Source organism: Labrus bergylta, chromosome 2, assembly GCF_963930695.1.
Source record: "Labrus bergylta chromosome 2, fLabBer1.1, whole genome shotgun sequence".
In the NCBI taxonomy this organism is placed as follows: domain Eukaryota; kingdom Metazoa; phylum Chordata; class Actinopteri; order Labriformes; family Labridae; genus Labrus; species Labrus bergylta.
The window spans coordinates 10,320,339-10,336,817 of record NC_089196.1 but is presented as its reverse complement, the minus strand read 5'-3'; the positions used below and the strand labels follow the sequence as shown (position 1 = coordinate 10,336,817).

Here is a 16,479-nt window from a genome sequence, read left to right as displayed (position 1 = left end):
CGGGTGCCCAAACTTGTTTTAATACCCATATCATCAGACAAAAACAGGATAAGGATTTGAGCAGGCGAGCAGCATGGCAGTGCTAGAATGTGACTGTGGCTTTGCAAGTTACTATACAGATTTGTCAACCACACAGCAAATTAAAGATATTATCTTGCCTGAGCCTATTTTGTGGAAGTTGTGTGATGATGCTGAGCTTAGACAGTGAATCCACAATCTTTAGCCGCTCTAACAAAGGTGCAGGGAAAGAGACAGCCAGACGGAGACACACTGCACCTGTTATTTTTCTTCTGTTGGCTGTTTTCTTATTCTTTAATTTTTAGTATTTATCCGTTCGAGACAGACTCGTCTTCCCTCCCTACATGTGCGTTATGAATGGCCAGCTGCGGCTGCTGTGGCACAAATACACCCTGGTGGACTCCTGCAGGGCCGCCTGCTTCTCTGGGAGCACAGTAATCATTTTTATCCCGCTGATTTCCCAAATAGAAATGGACACGTATGATAAAAATGTCACGGCTACTCCACATGTCACCGGACTAACAGGATTACATGTCGCTTTCTAATATCTCGCTCTGGTTTCTTCCTTTTGCCATGAATGGACACATTATTGCACACAGGAACTTTGTGGTAATATATGGTAAGAGACTGGTAGCTGTTTATGGCCTGTGATTATTTAGTTTGAATGAAACAGGTGATTTATGCCCATTTAGCTGAAAAGCCCTGTAAATTCCCCCAGCTGCATTTCCCCTGGATACAGAGTGAGTGGAGTGAAAGTGACAACTGGGTTTCGTGTGGAAATGTACGCTGCGTCCCAGAGTTATATTTAATATACCTGACATGAAAAACATGCCTACCTACTTACCACCACCTGCAGACCAAAGGAAGGTGCAGCCTGCTGAGCCTGCATGGAATCAGAGAGTGGGAGTAAATAGTGAATTAGGAAAAAATGGACCGAAGTGGCAGACAAACTACCTGCTCTCAGAGCACATTGAGATATGTAGCCAGGAGTCTGGGCAGCCAACATTTGAATGATTTTGTTTCCCGCTGCACAAACTGGAAAAGAAACAGTCGAGCCGGTCCAGAATGAGAGCTTTGGGTGGAGTAAGGGTGCAGATGCAGCGTGATGTGGATAAGGGTTAGTGGAGCAGTGGCATATTGTCCACATGGATGGGCTTGGCTCTCTGCAAGCCTGATGGAGCCTTGTCCAGCATCTCAATGTCTCCAACACAAATAGCCACATTCATCCACTCCTCTCACACCATTACACCTAAAAGACTCAAAGCCAGCCCATCCATAAATAGAGTCAAATTTGTTTTTCAGCCGCTCTGCAGCCGAACAAAAACACCAACAGAGACGAAAACATCAGAGGGGCGGCTACAATATGATGTGCTTCCTAATTTGTTTTTATTCAGGAGTATTTTCTCCCTCTCTGGTGTTTACTCCTGTGGATGTGTGCAGGGTCAGTCGGTCAAAGCGTGCTAAAAGGGCTCCTCTGATTGCATGCCTACTGGCTGACACAATAGAGCCACTAATCTTCTTATTTAGAATCCAGAGGCTGGCCATATCTTAATGAAGCTGTAATGAGCTGTTGAAAATCCCTGAATTGCGGGAGGGATTATTGAATTGAAACAACTCTGGTAATCATAACGTTTGAGTAGCCACTCAGTATTTACTGCCCATTGAGCCACATTTATATCCACTTATTAGAGTGGATTGCTCTGGCTTGTTTTTGTTGGAATTCTGACCCGCAGTGTGGATTTTTTTTGTTTTCCTGTGCTTGCATTGTCAGTGCATCAAGGTGTGCATGTACGCTTTCTGCTGGGTGATTACGACCTGCTGACAGACTGGTGAGACAAAAAAACAGCAGGGTCCGAGAGCAAAAACTGATGATACAGAAATGAGGACTTTATGTGAAATCGACTCTGAACTCATTTACCAATTTATTTCTCCAGTACGTTTTTATCACTTCTCAGAACATTGCAAAACCAGGATTGTAAAACTCCTAAGCTAGTAGAAACGAGGAAAGCAGCCCTCACTTTTCGGAGCTCCCAGCATGTCAAAGACAGAGACACTTACTCGAGGTATAGTTTTCTGTTTAGCATCCTCTCACAGAGTAGAAGTGCCACTTCACCATTGAGCATTTGTCAGTTTATGGATGTTGCTGTCATGTCAGCCTTCCCGTACACACAGTGTGCGGCGCGGTGTGTAAATAAAAGAGAACAGGCATAGACACAGGCGACAGAAACACAGCACATGCACAGGAGGCACCCAGTTCATACCTGCGGTGGAAAACATTGCACAATGGCAGACTATGCAGACACAATGCTTCTAATGGCACCTCAGAATTCTTTCTGGGCCTGTTTGATCACATTCCTTCTCGATGTTTTGAGGATTTTTTGGCATTTGGTGACCATCTGTCTCTGTGTGCGTTTTCTGCAGGTCTCAGCATCCGCGGAGCTCAGGAGGAGGACCCCCCAGACCCCCAGCTCATGCGCTTAGACAACATGCTACTGGCAGAGGGCGTGGCGGGACCGGAGAAAGGTGGCGGATCTGCCGCTGCAGCAGCTGCAGCCGCGGCCTCCGGAGCGGCAGGCGACAACTCCATTGAACATTCCGACTACAGAGCCAAACTCACCCAGATCAGACAGATCTACCACACAGAGCTGGAGAAATACGAGCAGGTGAGGCTGGTTAAAATAGTTGGAATTCACGTTTTTGGCTCTTCATGCACTTTTCCTTGACATCTAAGAAAAGGAGTATCACAGAAGTTTTACTCTTTTTCTTAGACATCAAAAGGTTTTAAACACAGGTTACTACCCGCTATTTTCAGTTTCATTTTATTGAGTAGTACATCATACTTTTATTTGCTCTCAAACACCATGAATGGCTCAATCAGTGCATGAGCAAGAAAATTGCAGAGAGCATGCATGCTTAGCAAGTTGGAGAAAAATTGTGGGATTATTCACTGTGTTGAAGTTGATTATAGAGATCCAGTGCAGCACCTTAGTCATCTGTGTTAAATGAAAGTATGATCAGCTTCCTCACCTAGCACTTTGAGCCTGCCATTAAACACAGAGGCATTATGGGTGAAAATAGAAGGTGTAACAGTGATGCCTCAGCAAGCCGCTGAGGTAAATTAGTCTAATTTACTCACCGCTCTGCGAGAGAGGAGGTGGGGACGCTGGGGCACACAACACTTCCCCGGGAGTAAATGCATCTTTCTTAAGGGTGTTTCCAGGTTTTAATTATCTAAATGTAAATACTTAACGAATTTTACTCAGAGTAATGAGCTAAAGTGTGCACTACGTAAATGAGTTATTCTAATTAATCATGTATGAACTACTGGTTTACTGAAAAAGCTGTTTAAATTCACTCTAGATTAGGGGACCGGCCAAATTGCAAATCTGCATTTATATTCAAAGATGACTTCACCGATTATGTCATCAAAGTAATATACAAAAAGCACACTGTGTTGAAGCTTTTAACTAAAAGAGCTTGCATTTAATTAGCTCAATTCTTTTATAAAAAATACATAACTTCAGAATGTCTTTCGAAGAGCTCTTGTAAGTTGTAAGATTCTCCTTGCTGTGATTTGGGACACTCACTTTGGCTGCTTTTGTCTCGCCGTCACTTTGCAGGCATGTAATGAATTTACTACCCATGTGATGAACCTGCTGAGGGAACAGTCTCGCACGCGGCCCATCTCCCCCAAAGAGATCGAGCGTATGGTGGGAATCATCCACCGTAAGTTCAGCTCCATCCAGATGCAGCTGAAACAGAGCACCTGTGAGGCTGTCATGATCCTGCGCTCCAGATTCCTTGATGCCAGGTCAGTGGATCGTGTGTGTATAGTGTATATGTGTGTGTGTTTGGTATCTAGAAACTTGTATTGCTTCCATATGACCCATATAAGCAAAATCCAGTGGGCGAGTTGGATTGTGTGTAGGTCTGAACTTTTTTTTCTCTCCCAGTTTTCTGGCACAAAACACAGTTTGAGTACTGCAGGGATGCTTGATTTTAACTGTCCATGCTCTGTCCCTTATCCATTTTCAAGACAATCATGCCCCCACACCTGATAGCAGTTAAGACCAAATGAAACAGGGGGGCGAGCTGGGTGTAATGGATGGAGGGGAGGTCATCAGCAGGTGTTTGGGATTAATCTAATCACTAACAGCGTGGTGCAGTGAGGAGCTCTGCACAAGTTGGGGGCCAAACAAGCCAAGTGGATGCACATTGGCTGCCCGCTGCCTGTGTGAAGCGCGGTAAACAAGGCAAAATAAGCAAATGCTCAACAACATGATAAGTAGTGCCCTTGGGAGGGAAGGGGACCCAGATCTAGTTAGAGTTTGCTTGTTTCTGCTGCAGATCCCTGGGGCTGTGGCACTTCAGGAACAATGCTCAACTGTGCATGCCATGATTTCTATAATGTACCGAGATGCACTCCGACTGGGCTTTGCGCTTCATCACAAAGCCCACCCATCCGCTGCACTAAACTCTGCACATTACACGCTTGGACTGGAGATTGCAGACCAACAGACCAAATTAAACATTGTATGTGTTTAGTGACTGTGTGTTTGTTTGTGATGGTGTGTGTGTGTGTGTGTGTGCTTGTTATTGGTCAGAGTCTGGTCGGTCTTCCGTGTGTTGACGAGGCTCTTGGAACAGGACACGATATCCTGCTCCTGAGGGCCCTCAGAGCCCATTCCTCATTATTTTTACCATTTATGTGTGAGATTGATTGTGCAATTTGTGCGATCCAAATGGATGAGTTAATGCTGGTCCCTGCTAATAGGGCTCGCTTGGCCTTTTCTCTCGTTTTCTCTCTCAACCCAGGCGGAAAAGGAGAAACTTTAGCAAGCAGGCGACGGAAATTTTGAACGAATATTTCTACTCGCACCTCAGCAACCCATATCCGAGCGAGGAGGCCAAAGAGGAGCTGGCTAAGAAGTGCAGCATCACAGTTTCCCAGGTGGGTAGTTGCTCCTCCTAACAGTAGCTGGTGGGTAATCAGGGTGGGAAAGCCTAGAGGGATAGTTACCGTAGGTCGCACCGCCGACAAGACACAATGTCCTTAGCTAACCTTGACATTGTGGCTGCCTAATGATGCTTCAGTCAAGGCTGGTCCCAGTCAGTCAGAGCAGGGCCACAGGGAGGGGAGGCCTATATCATCTTGGCCTCAATCAAAGCACCATGCTGTCCTTCCTTACACGGGTCCCCTGCCATTTTTCCCCCTCATTCCCATCCACCATGTGTGCTCTCTGTGGTGCCTGGTCAGTCGCACAGGTCATAAGCTGGGAAGAAAAATGGCATCATCCATTACTATAAGAAAAGCAGTTAAAGTCCGCTGCTTCAAAAACACTGGATGATTTTTATTAGGATGTTTTCTGTTCAAGTGACCTTGCGGGACTCTGCTAATTCACAGTTATATTTTAGATTTAAAGACGAGACTCTCCCACTTTTTATGAATATATAGGGAATAGCTTATCTTGTTGAGTTAACCTGAAGGCAATATCTCTCACACCTAACCCCCCCTGATCCACAGCATTATTGTCCTGTGCTCTCTTTTTCTTGCTATGATTGTGACTAGATTTTTTCCTTCATACTCTATTGTTCTATGGTTGTCCTCATGAGACACGATTTGAGAGAAACATGAATCTATACAATAATCTGCAGTGTTTTTTTGTTCTGTGTGGGGAGGGGGGTGTTGAGGGGTTATATTGAGTGTAGTCATGAAGAGTCAGATACTGTAAAAGCCCATTCTTTTTTGCCTTCAGGGGGTGGGAAGCACCATCACAGTATCACAGGTATGTCATAACTTCTCCTGATCCACTGTTCTCTTTTTTTTTTTTTCTTTGTACTTTTGTTTCTGTATGATGTAATAGCCTCACAGTTTTGCACTGCACAGAGCCTCCCTCCCTCACACTACTGGAACAATGCTAATGCTATCATTAATTGCAGAATTTAAAGTTTTTATTTAAAGTTTTTTTTAAAGGAGATGTGAATCTTTTTTTAGCATTTACATTCCACCTTTAAGTCACACCAGAACACAGAATATTATTGGTATGTCATATGTTTAAACTGAACTCATTTTATCACTATATTATGTGTGTACAAATGTGTAATTTGACTTTTTGGCTATTGTTTACATGATTATGTCTCTGTTTGCTGTAGAGCTGTAACTAATTGTGTGGTCTGTTCAACCTGTAAACTGCACTGTGGGTTAATCTATCCAGCCCTGTGATCACTGTGTGCTTTCTAGCAGTAAAAAAAACACACACAAAAAAAGGCCACCAAATCTCACAAATGGAGCTCCACTCTGTTTTCTGATGGCCACTGTACCATTTCCCATGAGAACAAATCAGTCTGGGCAGAAATTAGAGAGCTTTTAAAAAATTCACTTGAACTCATCTCAGGCCCCATTAGTGGCGTACTCCTCGACGAGCGGAGGCGGAGGAGGCAGACATTCTTATTGACTTATTCTTAGTGCTTTGGCTCATTTTAAGTGAGTAACATAGTCGGAGGCTTGACATGATGCCGTAAGTGTGTTATCCCTCATCAGGGCCACGGTCCCTTCACACTCACACACAGCTACTCTGAGGGTTGGGCTAAGTAATCTTTCACACACACCCCAAACTAGTTTTTTTGAGTGGACTTTGTTTATTGCACAGGCAGTTCATTAAGTATAAACCATCAAAAGTGAATGTTATGCCAATATCAGTCTGCAGCCACACTCAATACATCATCGTTGATGAAACCCACTGCATCATTTTAGTAGAAGGGATCATAAAATATACAAGTGATGCACATGTCGTCTTCCCTGAGAGAAAAAACTCCCTACATCAGGAGATTCTTATAGTTCAAATCAAGTTTTTATTTATATTTTAATTGTAAAGTAATTATGCTGAACAATTTCCTGAATGTGGGCGGAAATTGCTAGTGGCCTGATGCTGCGGTACAGTCGTGATACTTTAGTCAAGATATATAAATATGGCATTTTTAAAATGTTTGCGAGATGTTAAGTACGTTGAGGACAGTCATTGAAATATATTGATTTTCTAAAACTTTTCTCAATAGCAAATTAAGCTCCCAAAGAAAGAAATCTTAACATGTATTTATCTAATGAGTGTTTATCTCACTTCAGTTTTATTGCAGCGATTTGAGATTGTAAAGCAAAAAGACTGACAATCACTGTCATAATCACTTGACCAACTGAGATCGTGTGACATATAAATATATATTGTGCAATGTAACTGAATGCAAGATTGTATGGCCTTAGAGGAGATTTACATTATGAAAACTGTGCAAAAAAAAGTGCAATGTCTTCAAAAAATGTGGGATTTAAAAGTTAGTTACTGTTAAATGAAGTGTTAACTGATGCCTCCTTTTTACCAATTGTTTATATTCTAGTATCAAAAAGTGTTATTGATAATTTATAGGATAAATTCATGTATTGACATATTCCCAAACAAAATACTATCATACTATGCTGTATCTATATTCCCCACGCCTATGTCAGTGTGTCTGAATCATTGCTTTACATGCGCTGTGCTGCACTCTTAAATGAAGGCCTGTGATTGGATGGTTTGTGTCAGTATTTACAGAGGCCATATGTGTTATAGATTGTGTGAAACGTTCGACATTTACGGCAGGTTCCAGTGCAGCGATCCCTTACATTTTTCTCCTGAGTGACACTTTTCAATATTTCAGAACATTGTGAATTTAGAGAAGCTTAGACTTGAGTTCTCATTCATTATTAATGTGACCTGTATAATTGATGGTATCACAGCCAGTGAGACCACCTTTGTATGTGTATTTAAGGCTCAGGGAATTGTAACCTCGAATATATTGAGATCATACACAGATCATGCATTGCCTTACACTGACTAGCGAGCAGTATTGACCTGAAATAGGGTGAAATAGTTTGAATTATTAACCACAGCTCGGCGGCCTCTCTCGTGGGCAGCAGCAGTGTAGGCAGCGGATATCGTGTTCTTGCACAGAGTCTGCATGGTCATTATACAATCGCTGCCTCTGAGGCTGCTGATGTCAGGTAATTCAATCTCACAACCTGCTTCTCACCACACATAGGAGTCAATTGAATGCATCGCCTGCCACAAGATAAAAGGGAATTAGTTCTGTAGATTGGGTTGTGCTCCACACCTTCCAGAGCAGTGCATTTGTTCAATATTTAGCTGAACCCCAGAATCACTAAAGCCAGAGTTCAGTGGGCAGGAGAGAAATGTGGGTGTAGGACGGAGAAGAATGGTGTAACTTCCAGAATTTCATGCCAAAAGAGTCTGTTAAGGCTTATAACACCAAGTAGTGGTAGAATACATTTATAACACACTTCACTTCTACTAGCTTCTACAAGCACATTTTAGATCAAAATGCATCATGGCCTTAGAGCTGCGACGTAAAAAGTTAACTAATCAGCCACTGCCAACTTGAAGATAATAAGTTATGAAGTGCAAACAACAAACACCGCTTATATGAATAGGGACAAGTATGGATCTAGTAACCTTTTGCCACACTACAGCATTTAAAGCCTACGCTCATTTGCAATGTCTGTCTGGATATCAAACTTATCAACAGATACACACATGAATGATGTCCTCTTTAATATAACTTTTGCACAAACATGTTGTTAAATTAAACAGACTGAGGAGCTTTAGAAAACAGTTTCTATGACGAGAGTTTCTGTGCAGCGCTTTGTGAGCTATCTAAAAGTGGGAGAATATTGCCTGCTCTTAGGCTCCACAATCCACTCTAAGCAGGTTAAGTAAAAAGGATGATGGCCAGAGCTTTCATTGCTTCCAATTAAACCTTGCTTGTTAGTTTAACCTCTAGGTAAACCCATCAAACAATTGATGTCAAGGAAACCCTGCCAACAGTGGGCCTCGCCTGAATGGTCATTAATTTTAATTGCCTAGATATTAAAGATTTAGAGCAGAGAGACGTGCAGGATAGAAATGATCTGATGTCCTGCAAATCCAGTCAGTTTTCACGCCGCAGAATCAGCGGGCTGCTGGGGATATTAAAATTTAAGCACATGGGTGGAAATTAAATAAAGCGTCATTAGGGGCAGCTGCTCTTTGGCTGGTCCAGCCGAGGGCTGCAGGGTCTGTATGTGGGGGGGGATACAGGGGGCAGTGGCCCAGCTACAAGACACTCTAATTTATAGAACCATTAAAAACAAGCATCACCTCATTATTATTCCACAGTTATTGCAGAGGCAGCATTCACATATAAGGTTCAGTCCGGTACAACTTTTCAGTCTGACTGATGCTCTATGTCATCGTTTCAATTCAACAGAATTAGCATTTCCAGCTTCTCGAAAGCTGAACACACCCACTTTCAGACATTAAACTGAACTCAGGACTATGTTCAGAGTGCCTTTAGAGTTCCATATTTAAATCATTCTCCTTATTTCACAAATCAATTAACACCGAACACACCAATCACCTGTGTTTACTACTTCTGATGTCTGCAGGTCTGTACACTTCTAAGACGTTGAATAAACACAATTTGCTCCGTCAATTATTAAACATGCTTTCACACACATTCAAATGTCTCACAGCTGTATCAGTAAAGCACTCATATACAGCTGCCAAAGCCAGACAAAATAATGACTGTTTTGACTATACGGTGATCTGCCTGCTTTCATCTGTGTAAGATATAAACACTTTTTAGAGTTATTTTAAAATTCAACAGCTGTTCAAACGCTGTTTTTTTTCAAAATAATATTTCATAATTCAACATTTACATAAAGTGTCAATCACACAGACTCACTGATCTGGAATCAGTGAGAATTCCTCAGGGTGTAAAATATGAACGTTGGCATATTTCACTGAGGGATTTGCATCTTTAACAATCAGCCCTGATATGAGAGATCTTCTGTATATATTACATTGACTTTAGTGTGTGTGCTGTAGGAGCCCCTTGTGTTTTAGTTTTGTCAGGAGACACATCTGAGAGCATGTCATGCTCCCATCCATGAGAAGACACAAGTGGCTCCTGATTACAGCTTAATTAGCTTGTGTACCCGGCGGACATTACTGCAGGGGCTGGGAATTGGGTACTTGATGGACCCAAACATGACATCTTGAAACAATCACACTGCTGAGTGCACGCTGCTGTGGCTGCTTGACGTCTGACTCCTCTGCTCCTCCTCCCTCTGCTCTCGCACACAGGTATCCAACTGGTTTGGCAACAAAAGGATCCGGTACAAGAAAAATATCGGCAAGTTTCAGGAAGAAGCCAACCTGTATGCCGCCAAGACCGCCGTAAACGCGGCACACGCTGCAGCCGCTGCAGTGCAGAGCCAGGCCAACTCCCCTACCACACCCAACTCCGGTAGGCCTTTCTGCATACAGAGAAAAAAAAAAAAAGATCTGCCCTCTACCTCAGCTGTTAACCTGCTGCCTACCAGCCTCACTCTCTCATGCACCATTCACACAGAGAAGAGTGACAGGCTCTGCTCCCAGCTCGGGGATCACAGTGTCTCCTGTCTATAAGACAGTTGATGCCGAGCAAACTCATGCATAAAGAGAGCGTTCCTGACTTGTGAACCGAGAACATATGTATTTTTGGCAAAATAAAAAAAAAATCAGAAAGATGCCTTGGGATTTGTTTTCCCCTCGACTTTCTGTCAACTATATGTCATTTGTAATCTAATGGTATGTAGTCCCCCTGAACAGTAGTGTTGTTTTTCTGCAAAATAAACTGAAACATAATGGCTGGGAGCATTTTACCTACAGTAATAGTAGAATATCAAGATGGCATTTGTGCAGTTTATATTGAATAAGAATCATATAGAGATAAGAAGCCTTAAAAGGCGTGTTTAGTCCACTTTTTTCTGAGTAATGTGATGCTGGGTGTGGACTTGGTTGACCTGCGTCGGAGTGTGGTAAGCTTATGAAGTGGTCCCTTTTTCTTGCACCCAGGATTCCAGATGAAAGATGAAGAGTTTCAGCTGGATTCTGCCGAGAGCAAAAACACTCTTTTAACCAACATGTTTACTGGTACTGGTCTTTTCATAAGCTTCTTATTGTCCTTGTCATTTACCATGTGATACCTCCCTGCCAAACCTTAGATTGGAAGTAGGTGATGTGGAACAATTGGGAGCTTAAGCGACCAAACCCGCATATAGAACCGGTCCCCTCTGTGTCATGTGATTTTCATTTCATTTGTGTCCATCGCATTTAGAAAAAGAAAAAAATAGATCCTCTTGACTCCCTCATATCTTGTTCTTTTTCCCTTTCCTTCCTTCACCCCTGTAGTTGCTTGCTTTATTGGAGTCTTTCTTTCGTGTATTTTTCTGCGTGCGTGGTGTGTGTGTGTGTCTCTGTGTGTCTGTGCTTTCCCCTTTTATAGCCTTTCTCATGTATTCAGCTACTTACATCCTCCCTTTCCAGGTTCTTCAGGTTCTTTTAACCTCCCAAACTCTGGGGACATGTTCTTGAGCATGCAGAGTCTGAATGGGGATTCTTACCAAGGGGCACAAGTCGGAGCCAATGTACAGTCACAGGTAGGATCCACGATCGGGGACAGTCCCTGACTCTAGCAGTGCAGAGAGCTGTCCTTGTCTTGCCTGTGTACTGACTGAGCCATCCACAGTGCAGTCTGAAGCACATCCAAAAATAGACCAATAAGAAAGACACGCTGCTTCATGCGAGGGCAGTTCAAAATAACATCACGAGGCCGCCTAAAACCTCCGATTGACTCAAGTGTTTACCGACTATTTCGCTTTGGATGGAATATTTTGGCAGCCAAAATATAATCCCACCCCACAAAGCAATTCCCCTAGTTTCTACTCAAACATTCAAAGTAACCATTTAGTGAATGCATTTGGCTTTGACTTGAACTCTTGGGTTGGTATTGGGTTTTTGGTACCGTGTTTTCCCCCCTTCTTTTCTGTATTTTATATTGCAATCTTCCTGTCTCATCTTGTTATTGTGTGTTGTTGATGTCTTCCATTTTGTAAGTTTAATGCAGCTGCACAACTGACACATAATCACTACCATGCACTTAGGAAAAAAAAAACATGCTTAGTCATTTTTAATGTAAAAATAATGCTAATTTAAAACAGGAAGTGTATTTGATGCATAAACACAATCTAAATAAATAATGGATTTGAGCATGTGAGTAAAGTCAGTATGCCTTTGTATTAGAAAATACAGCACCAGAAAAAAATTAAGTGACCACTGCAAGAATGTTTCTCTCCAGTTCTTCTTTTTATAGGTTTGTGTTTGAGTAAACAGGAACAGTTTTGTTTTTACTGTATGAAACATTTCTTAACTGAAATACTGTCATGAAGGTATTTTATTTTCAGAATATGACAACTGATTAAGATAACAAAGCAGACAAGTGATGCTACAAACAGAATCAAAATGTTTTAAATTAGGAATAGTTTAGAATTCAATATTTGGTGGAATAACTTTGATTTTCAAATACAGCTTCCATGCTTCTTGGCATTTTCTCCACCAGTCTTTCACAATACTGTCTGGTGATATAAGGCCACGCTTAGTTTTACTCAATGTATCATCAGGTTATCACATAAACAGTACCTCCGTAAGTAGAGCAAGTTGAAATTCAACAAACACTTGAGTATATTAGCTTCCACATGTATAAAGACGGAGATTGAAGGAACCTTTGAAGTGGTCTGATAATTTTTTTTTAGGAGCTGTATGTTAGCTGTGTTAGTGCATTTGCTGCAGGACTCCCTTTGTGATTTCACACTAGTCAGTATCTGTTGCTTCACTGAGCATGTTGCACAGTTAGTTAAGTGTCGACCGGCCTCGGAGACAACAAGTTGACCGCCTTGTCCACCTTGTCTGTCCCCTCAGGTGGATACCCTGCGCCATGTTATCAGTCAGACGGCAGGATACAATGATGCTCTGAGGGGAAACACCATGTACAGTCCACATGGCTTAAATGTAAGTAGATGTTTATTCATTACAGTCTAGAAAAGGTTGAGGCAAAGGCTGTTATTAAGTTATTCTGCTCCTTGGTTTTTTCTGTGATGAGAAGCAGTGCTTTATTTAACATTACACACACACGTGCCAAATGAGAAAAGATAACTTAGTATGAATTTAAGTGTTAATCTTTAACACGTCAGGTGAAAACAATGTCCAGCTTTACTGAAATAAACATATTTTAATACTTGGTTTGACTCAAACTTTAAGATGGGAAAAAAGCAGATTTTTCTCTCTGCTTGGTATCTATTGCATTTAGCTGTTTAGAAATGCTTCACAGAATTTTCCATAGCCTTATCTCCATGATAAAATATGAACATGTGATCGCCTGCAGCTCTTTCCAGACATGAATTCCATCTTCCTTGATGAGGTTTGATATGGCGCCTTTTTGTAAAGCAGCACATAATCTGCAGCTATCAGGGTAAAGATTAATTTGGTTGATGAGAGAGGATGAGGAGCGAGGGGAGGGGAATAATATCAGACAGCTTCCACTGTATCAGAAGCTCAGTGTTTGCTCTCTTCATATTGTCATGCCTGTTGGGTATAATACACGCATCTTCACAGTCGAATATTATTTAAAGCTTTAGCATAAAAAAAATAAGGCGTTAGATTCACAGCAGTGTTACTGGAAATCAAGAAAGTGATTTTCTGCAGAGAAAATTAACACATTCTATGTAAACAAATGGTGGGGGCTGATGCCAGCGTTCACTGCTTTTGGTGTCATTTTGGCTTTGCTGAAGCCGTGTTGCTATAAGCTCTTTAGACATGTCAGCTCCTACCAGGATCAAGTGTTTTTCACTTTCTCACAAGGTTTCTCACTTCCATGCGCAGTGTAGACCTGTGCCCAGTGGCTCAGCACGGCTCAGTATGATCCTCACTAAAACAGCAACTGACGGCACTGAACAGCCTCGACACATGAAGAGAGGGAAACAGAACACAAGAGGAAGACAGTACCAACACATTTTGCTTCATTCCAATGCTCGTGTTTCGTTGCAAGAACCCTGAATGTGCTTTATAGATGTATTAGCATAGCCTAACCTTTAGCTTTGTTGGCGGTGACGTAGAAAGATCCAGTAAAGGCTAGGTCACGCCTGGAGCGAAGCAAAGTCAGGCTGGCTAAGACTGGCTCTCTGGGAGAGGCCCTGCCCTGTCACTTCCACTCAGCTCTCTCCACCTCACCCGGCCCGAGCCCTCCCTCTCCCTGACTGACAGCAGAATATGTAGCGACAAGCTGTCGGCCGCTGCAGAAATCTGCTTAGACGCTGATTTCAGGGAGAGCTCCCATTGGTCGGGACACAAGACAAATTTGTTTCCTGAGAGTGTCTTTGCTGATGCTACTGTAATGCAAAGGACTCATCACACAGCATCAGTGTGTGTGAGAAACATTTTAATGGCAGCTGACTCAACCAGCGTCTATGTCTTGTTTCCATCTTTGGAGAGTTGTGTTACATTTTGGGAGTGAAAATGGAGCAAGATCATATTGCAGAGTACAAGATTGTAATCTCAACCCTTTTTCCTATTTGTGTCCCAGGCTAATGGAGGGTGGCAAGATGCAACAACTCCGTCTTCTGTAATATCTCCAACAGAAGGACCAGGAAGTGTGCACTCGGATACCTCGAATTGATCTGCTATTAATGCATCTGCGCCTCCAGATGGGCAAATGGACTCTTTGAACAAGAAAACAAAAAAAAAAAAGACTTTTCACGACAGATTTGTTTCCCTGTTCCATCCAATGTCAAGCAGATTCCACGCAATTGGACATCATCCATTATTAAGTGTTTCCTGATTGTTCAGTGGTTTCTTTCTGTCGTCATGAATCATCATGCTCTTATTTGTGTGTTGTAGGGGTAAGCACACACACGTGCAAACAGATCAGTACATTTTGAGGATGTGTACTTTATATACTACTTTACAATCTATTCAACACTTTTTAAGACGTTTTAATTTGTGTGATTTCTGGTTTAATTACCGCTTTCCACTCTCATAATTGCGTTCTCATTCAGATCATACAATACATAGATTCAAGCAGCTGTTTCTTTGACTGTAATGTGCTCGCAATCTTGTCCAGCAACTCAACAATGCTACCGCTGACAGCTCCATGGCAGCTTTGTAGTTCCTTTCAAGATTTATTTTTGCCTTACAGCTGTATACATTAGTCGAAGGAAATCACTATTCAAAGTCTGGAACATAAAGGAGTGTAATTGATTGCTTGACTTTAACATGACACCATTCCATATTTTATAATTTGATGTTTAGAATGTACATATGTAAACATTTTTTTTTATTTGTACTTGCTTATCAAACAAATCCCCCCCCCCCCGAACAGTAGATCATCCCGTCAGCGACCGCACGCAGGAGCCGGCCCCCGTTACACAGGAAAAGTTGTACATAATATAGCTTAAGAGTAATTATACATCCAACCAATCAATACACAGCTTTATTACCTCATTCAAATTCATACACCCATTATTTCCAACATTTCTGTAGCTTAGAGTGCTCACTTACTACCTCTAAACAGCATCACCACCACACTTTGTTTTGCTCTAATTTCCTGTTTTGATGAAGTTCATTGGATTCCATCTCGTAACACTGTAAACTCTTCATTCTCTATGTAATCTAATGTATATTTTAATCTTTTAATAAAATGCTGTGGCCGCACAGCGACGTAAAAATGACAAAAATTAAACAATGAAAATGATAACAATATTAATACCATGAGAAATGGACGGGGAGAGGGAGGGGGAGGGGAGGGAGGAAGTTGTTGGTTTGTGGCTTTTACGAGGGGTTGCGATGAACATTGTTGATAAATTAACACCAAACAGTAAAACTGTTGTAAATACTGAAGAAGAAGAAGAAAAAAAACATTTTGAATGTTGCTCATCTTGTTACTAAATCATGCAAAAAAAGAAAAGAAAAACTGAGTATAAAAAGTGTAATGCATAGAGGTTTCAGTATTCAGAACTGTACATTCTGAGCTCTGTTCAACAGGGTGCAAAACTTCTTTTCTCTTTTTTCTATTGTATGTGATTCTGAAACGGAAAAGTCATGACAAATGATTTGTGGCAGTGATTCTAATGTATTAAAGATGTTTAGTGTTTCTTTCTAACCAGACTACGCCCTGGACTGAAAAGTCTTCCTTGTGGTAGTTGTGTGATTTCAAACATGAATAAACCTTTTGCTTTCATGACAGCAGGTTGCGCCTCTATTCATTGATGTTTTTTTCTGTTTTTTTTCTCCACACTACTGTAAGTGTTTACGTTTGCTTCTTACCAAAACGTCTGCATCGTGTGATTTTAAATGTTGTGTTTTCATAGTTTTTCTAACTTCATAACGCACAAATTCACCCTTATATTTCAAATACGTGTTCACCTACATGCACTCATCTCTGCACATCGAAGCTCCTGTTTCACACTGCTGAAGGTAAAGACTTAACCTGGTTTGCAGCTACTGCCATGCTGACATGGTTAGTGCAATTAACTGAAATGTCAGGCACTTCTAATTCAGG

The 16,479-nt window shown here is 41.7% G+C and overlaps 1 protein-coding gene across 10 annotated transcripts in view; it reads left to right on the top strand.

Annotated features, from left to right (window-relative positions):
* Positions 1 to 16,161, top strand: part of pbx3b (pre-B-cell leukemia homeobox 3b) — a 59,705-nt gene extending 43,544 nt beyond the window's left edge. For 2 of the 10 annotated variants that reach the window (XM_020632998.3, XM_020632999.3), the window contains exons 3-11: positions 2,440 to 2,681; positions 3,639 to 3,829; positions 4,834 to 4,969; positions 5,775 to 5,804; positions 10,191 to 10,353; positions 10,944 to 11,021; positions 11,415 to 11,527; positions 12,846 to 12,935; positions 14,506 to 16,161. In XM_020632998.3, the coding sequence (XP_020488654.1) occupies positions 2,440 to 2,681; positions 3,639 to 3,829; positions 4,834 to 4,969; positions 5,775 to 5,804; positions 10,191 to 10,353; positions 10,944 to 11,021; positions 11,415 to 11,527; positions 12,846 to 12,935; positions 14,506 to 14,598 (1,136 nt within the window). In that variant the 3' untranslated portion in view covers positions 14,599 to 16,161. The remainder of the gene's footprint in view (positions 1 to 2,439; positions 2,682 to 3,638; positions 3,830 to 4,833; positions 4,970 to 5,774; positions 5,805 to 10,190; positions 10,354 to 10,943; positions 11,022 to 11,414; positions 11,528 to 12,845; positions 12,936 to 14,505) is intronic. The other 8 variants (XM_020633000.3, XM_020633001.3, XM_020633002.3 and 5 more) reach the window with 5 other exon arrangements.
* Positions 16,162 to 16,479: the final 318 nt, after the last annotated feature.